This window comes from Salmo salar, chromosome ssa22 (assembly GCF_905237065.1).
Source record: "Salmo salar chromosome ssa22, Ssal_v3.1, whole genome shotgun sequence".
NCBI classification, from domain to species: Eukaryota; Metazoa; Chordata; class Actinopteri; order Salmoniformes; family Salmonidae; genus Salmo; species Salmo salar.
Genome location: NC_059463.1, coordinates 53,745,251 through 53,751,706, shown reverse-complemented (window position 1 = coordinate 53,751,706; position 6,456 = coordinate 53,745,251). Strand labels below are relative to the sequence as shown.

Genomic DNA, 6,456 nt, shown 5'->3' with positions numbered 1-6,456 from the left:
GGTGAGAGAGAGAGAGAGAGAGAGAGAAAAAGAGAAAGAGAGAAAGAGAGAGAGAGAGAGAGAGAGAGAGAGAAAGAAAGAAAGAACAAGATGGGGAAGAAAGAGCAGGGAGAGAGAGAGACAGCGAGACAGACAGCGAGACAGACAGACAGACAGACAGACAGACAGACAGACAGACAGACAGACAGACAGACAGACAGACAGACAGACAGACAGACAGACAGACAGACAGACAGACAGACAGACAGACAGACAGACAGACAGACAGACAGACAGACAGACAGACAGACAGACAGACAGAGACAGAAAGAGAGAGAGAGAGAAAGAGAGAGGTGGGGTGCGCCGTGTGGGACCAGGGAGAGGACAGTGGTGAGTGAATAAGGTGTCTAACTCGTTCTTCAGCCAAACTTGCACAGAAATGAACTTAAACAATTCGTAACTTAAACAGTTAACACAAAATAAGCAAATACTATTCTGTATTCTACTGCACAGCTTGGAGAGAGAGGGGAGGGTGAGAGAGAGAGAGAGAGAGAGAGAGAGAGAGAGAGAGAGAGAGAGAGAGAGACAGACAGACAGACAGACAGACAGAGACAGAAAGAGAGAGAGAGAGAAAGAGAGAGGGGGGGTGCGCCGTGTGGGACCAGGGAGAGGACAGTAGTGAGTGAATAAGGTGTCTAACTGGTTCTTCAGCCAAACTTGCACAGAAATGAACTTAAACAATTCATAACTTAAACAGTTAACACAAAATAAGCAAGTACTATTCTGTATTCTACTGCACAGCTTGGAGAGAGGGGAGGGTGAGGGTGAGGGTGAGGGTGAGAGAGAGAGAGAGAGAGAGAGAGAGAGAGAGAGAGAGAGAGAGAGAGAGAGAACAAGATGGGGAAGAAAGAGCAGGGAGAGAGAGAGACGGAGAGTGAGAGAGGAGTTGGAGAGAGAGAGGAGTCAGAGAGAGAGAGAGAGAGGCAGTGAGAGAGACAGTGAGAGAGACAGTGACAGAGACAGTGAGAGAGGCAGTGTGGGGCCAGGGAGAGGAGAAAGGAAAGGTGTGAGTGAATAAGACATCTAACTGGTTTTGTGGCTAGAGAATAAGAGAACTAGAGAACCACCTCCACCCTGAGGGAGGGGAGTTTAAAAGAAGGGCTGAACGCCTGAGACACCTCAATGAGGTCAGACAGCCCTGCTGCTATCCTGTCCTGGCTTGTCCATGAGCATCACTCTGATTCTCCCTCCTCTCCATCTTTCCCTCTCTGATTCTCCATCTCTCCCTCTCTGACCCACACTCCTCTCCATCTCTTCCTCTCCAAATCACTGTCTCCAACTCTACCTCCACCTCTCCCCTCTCCGTCTCCCCTTCCACCATGAGCCTGAGGTCCAAGCATATCTCCAGCTCCAGTGACCAGCACAGGAGCCCTCTCCACTCTGTCTCAGTCAACATGAGCCTGCTGGCCCCCTTCAATCTGGAGATCGACCCCGACCTGCAGGTCGCCCGCATCCATGAGAAGGACCAAATCAAGGGCCTCAACAACCGCTTCGCCTCCTTCATCGACAAGGTCTGTGTGGTTGTCGCTTATGATTATGAAGGTCTCTTTTTTTATTTAATCAGAATAGTCCACCCAGTAGCAATAATTGCCACTGTTTTCCAAGGAGTCTTATGTCTCTGATGGTGTTCCTCTGTCTGAATCAGCTGCTAATGGACTGAAAGATAACTTGGTTTAGCCATTGATTGGAAAAAGGGAGAACAAACAGTGATTGCCATCTCTGTATTTTTTTCATTACAACCTTGAAGTAACTGAATCTATGACAAATCAAATTCAAATGTATTTATAAAGCCGCTTTTTACATCAGCTGATGTCACAAAGTGCTGTACAGAAACCCAGCCTAAAACCCCAAACAGCAAGCAATGCAGGTGTAGAAGCACGGGGGTTAGGAAAAACTCCCTAGAAAGGCCAGAACCTAGGAAGAAACCAGACTCTGGCTGTGCTGGGTAGAGATTATAAGAGTACATGGCCATTAAGGCCAGATTGTTCTGCAAGATGTTCAAATGTTCATAGATGACCAGCATGGTCAAAGAATAATCACGGTGGTTATACCCCAAAGAGGTCAGTACCTCAGGAGCAAAGATGATGAAAGCAAAGGATTTTTTTTGTTTGTTTGTTGTTCTGTATTTCTTTTGACTTTGTATATCAGTTTCACTCGCACTAACCCATGAAAACAAAGTCACCTGCTCTTTCACAGCCGTGGTCACTGATACGCCACTTAGCTTACATCATATCTGACGTTTCTCACGGAATGGGTAGCAGAGTTACAATAGAGGCTTTGTGTCTGTTCTACGCTACGGATCACCAGCCTAGTGCACAGCTCTAAGCTTCCTGCAATAACAAACTCTTATTTGTCTCAGGAGTTAACCTCAACACCAGACATTTTGAGACAAACCATGCCCTAATGGTGCAGGGAATTTGGGATGCAAAGCCCATTTAAAGATGTCTAAGAACAAGTAAAAGATATTTAAAGCACCATCCATGTCCCATTTCTCTCAGCTCATTCAGCTTGCTGGTAACCTAATAAAAACAGGTCAGACGTGGTATGGTCTTTCAAGAGTGGAAAATTCCCTAGTGTTTAGGGAGGAAGCTTTTGTGTTGATCGCAGACAAACAATGGGATTAAAATACAGCTGCCTTGGGTGTGAAATAGAACCTTGAGGATGTCAGTAGGACTGACTGACTAGTCGTTATAACCACAATAGTCTCAGTACTGTTATCTATTTAGTATCGACTGTTATCTATTATTTAGTATCTCTGTCAATCACCGTATTCTTATCGGCAGACTCAACAGCCTTGGTTTCTCAAATGGCTGCCTCGCCTGGTTCACCAACTACCTCTCAGACAGAGTTCAGTGTGTCAAATTGGAGGGCCTGTTGTCCGGACCTCTGGCAGTCTCTATGGGGGTACCACAGGGTTAAATTCTCGGGCCGACTCTTTTCTCTGTATATATCAACGATGTTGCTCTTGCTGCTGGTGATTCCCTGACCCACCTCTACGCAGACAACAGCATTCTGTATACGTCTGGCCCTTCTTTGGACACTGTGTTTACTAACCTCCAAACGAGCTTCAATGCCATACAACACTCCTTCCGTGGCCTCCAACTGCTCTTAAACGCTAGTAAAACCAAATGCATGCTCTTCAACCGTTCACTGCCCGCACCCGCTAGCATCACTACTCTGGACGGTTCTGACTTAGAATATGTGAACAACTACAAATACCTAGGTGTCTGGCTAGACTGTAAACTCTCCTTCTAGACTCATATTAAACATCTCCAATCCAAAATTAAATCTAGAATCGGCTTCCTATTTCGCAACAAAGCCTCCTTTACTCACGTCGTCAAACATACCCTCGTAAAACTGACTATCCTACCGATCCTCGACTTCGGCGATGTCATTTACAAAATAGCTTTCAACACCCTACTCAGAAAACTGGATGCAGTCTATCACAGTGCCATCCGTTTTGAAACCAAAGCCCCATATACCACCCACCACTGCAACCTGTATGCTTTAGTCGGCTGGCCCTCGCTACATATTCGTCGCCAGACCCATTGGCTCCAGGTCATCTATAAGTCTATTCTAGGTAAAGCTCCGCCTTATCTCAGCTCACTGGTCACGATAACAACATCCACCCGTAGCACGCGCTCCAGCAAGTATATCTCACTGGTCACCCAAAAAGCCAACACCTCCTTTGGCCGCCTTTCCTTCCAGTTCTCTGCTGCCAATGTCTGGAACGAATTGCAAAAATCGCTGAAGCTGGAGACATATTTCCCTCACTAACTTTAAATAACAGCTATCTGAGCAGCTAACCAATCGCTGCAGCTGTACATAGCCCATCTGTAAATAGCCCACCCAATCTACCTACCTCATCCCCATATTGTTTTTATTTACTTTTGCACACCAGTATTTCTACTTGCACATCACCATCTGCTCATCTATCACTCCAGTGTTAATTTGCTAAATTGTAATTACTTCGATACTATGGCCTATTTATTTTCTTACCTCCTCACGCCATTTGCAAACACTTTATATAGACTTTCTTTTTTTCTATTGTGTTATTGACTGTACGCTTGTTTATTCCATGTGTAACTCTGAGTTGTTGTTTGTGTCACACTGCTTTGCTTTATCTTGGCCAGGTCGCAGTTGTAAATGAGAACTTGTTCTCAACTAGCTTACCTGCTTAAATAAAGGTGAAATTAAAAATAAAAATTATATTGAGTATCTACTGTTATCTATAGAGTATCCACTGTTATCTATAGAGTATATACTGTTATCTATAGAGTATCTACTGTTATCTATAGAGTATCTACTGTTATCTATGGAGTATCCACTGTTATCTATAGAGTATCCACTGTTATCTATAGAGTATCCACTGTTATCTATAGAGTATCCACTGTTATCTATAGAGTATCCACTGTTATCTATAGAGTATCCACTGTTATCTATAGAGTATCCACTGTTATCTATAGAGTATCCACTGTTATCTATAGAGTATCAACTGTTATCTATGGAGTATCCACTGTTATCTATAGAGTATCTACTGTTATCTATGGAGTATCCACTGTTATCTATAGAGTATCCACTGTTATCTATAGAGTATCCACTGTTATCTATGGAGTATCCACTGTTATCTATGGAGTATCCACTGTTATCTATAGAGTATCCACTGTTATCTATAGTGTATCTACTGTTATCTATAGAGTATCTACTGTTATCTATGGAGTATCTACTGTTATCTATAGAGTATATACTGTTATCTATAGAGTATCCACTGTTATCTATAGAGTATCCACTGTTATCTATAGAGTATCCACTGTTATCTATAGAGTATCCACTGTTATCTATAGAGTATCTACTGTTATCTATAGAGTATCTACTGTTATCTATGGAGTATCCACTGTTATCTATGGAGTATCCACTGTTATCTATAGAGTATCCACTGTTATCTATAGAGTATCCACTGTTATCTACCGATCATTTACATAAAACATCTGATTTTATATAAACTTCATGAAGGTCATGACAAAGTTAAAGAGAAATTCCAAGGTGACCAAAATGTGGTGTCTTTGAATGAAAGAGAAATGTCTCTCTTCAGGGCCACTAAAGACTAACCATTACTATGTGCTATATCCTCCATTACTATGTGCTATATCCTCCCTTACTATGTGCTATATCCTCCCTTACTATGTGCTATATCCTCCATTACTATGTGCTATATCCTCCATTACTATGTGCTATATCCTCCATTACTATGTGCTATATCCTCCATTACTATGTGCTATATCCTCCATTACTATGTGCTATATCCTCCATTACTATGTGCTATATCCTCCATTACTATGTGCTATATCCTCCATTACTATGTGCTATATCCTCCATTACTATGTGCTATATCCTCCATTACTATGTGCTATATCCTCCATTACTATGTGCTATATCCTCCATTAGTATGTGCTATATCCTCCATTACTATGTGCTATATCCTCCATTACTATGTGCTATATCCTCCATTACTATGTGCTATATCCTCCATTACTATGTGCTATATCCTTAATTATCGGAGTCTCTTTTCTCCCTGTAGGTGCGTTTCCTGGAGCAGCAGAACAAGATGTTAGAGACTAAGTTTGATCTGCTGCACGGTAAGCAGATGGGCCGCTCTAACATCGAGCCGCTGTTCGAGGCCTATATGGCCAACCTCCGCCGCCAGATGGATGTGGTGAACAACGACAAGACCAAGCTGGACGGAGAGCTGAGGAACATGCAAGGTCTGGTGGAGGACTTCAAACACAAGTAGGAGTCTCTATCTATCTATCTATCTATCTATCTATCTATCTATCTATCTATCTATCTATCTATCTACAGTTGAAGTCAGAAGTTTACATACACTTAGGTTGGAGTCATTAAAACTCGTTTTTCAACCACTCCACAAATTTCTAGTTAACAAAGTATAGTTTTGGCAAGTCGGTTACGACATCTACTTTGTGAAAAACACAAGTATTATTTCCAACAACTGTTTACAGACAGATTATTTCACTTATAACTCACTGTATCACAATTCCAGCGGGTCAGAAGTTTACATACACTAAGTTGACTGTGCCTTTAAACAACTTGGAAAATTCCAGAAAATGATGTCATGGCTTTACAAGCTTCTGATAGGCTAATTGACATCATTTGAGTCAATTGGAGGTGTACCTGTGGATGTATTTCAAGGCCTACCTTCAAACTCAGTGCCTCTTTGCTTGACATCATGGGAAAATCAAAAGAAATCAGCGAAGACCTCAGAAAAATAATTGTAGACCTCCACAAGTCTGGTTCATCCTTGGAAGAAATTTCCAAATGCCTGAAGGTACCACATTCATCTGTACAAACAATAGTATGCAAGTATAAACACCATGGGACCATGCAGCCGTCATACCGCTC

At 42.4% G+C, this 6,456-nt stretch overlaps 1 protein-coding gene across 1 annotated transcript in view; it reads left to right on the top strand.

Moving 5' to 3' along the window:
• Window positions 1–991: 991 nt before the first annotated feature.
• The window catches only part of LOC106583716 (keratin, type II cytoskeletal 8), a 27,839-nt gene continuing 22,374 nt past the window's right edge, over window positions 992–6,456 (top strand). The window contains exons 1-2 of the mRNA XM_045705136.1: window positions 992–1,550; window positions 5,618–5,826. Coding sequence (XP_045561092.1) covers window positions 1,359–1,550; window positions 5,618–5,826 — 401 coding nt within the window. The 5' untranslated portion in view covers window positions 992–1,358. The remainder of the gene's footprint in view (window positions 1,551–5,617; window positions 5,827–6,456) is intronic.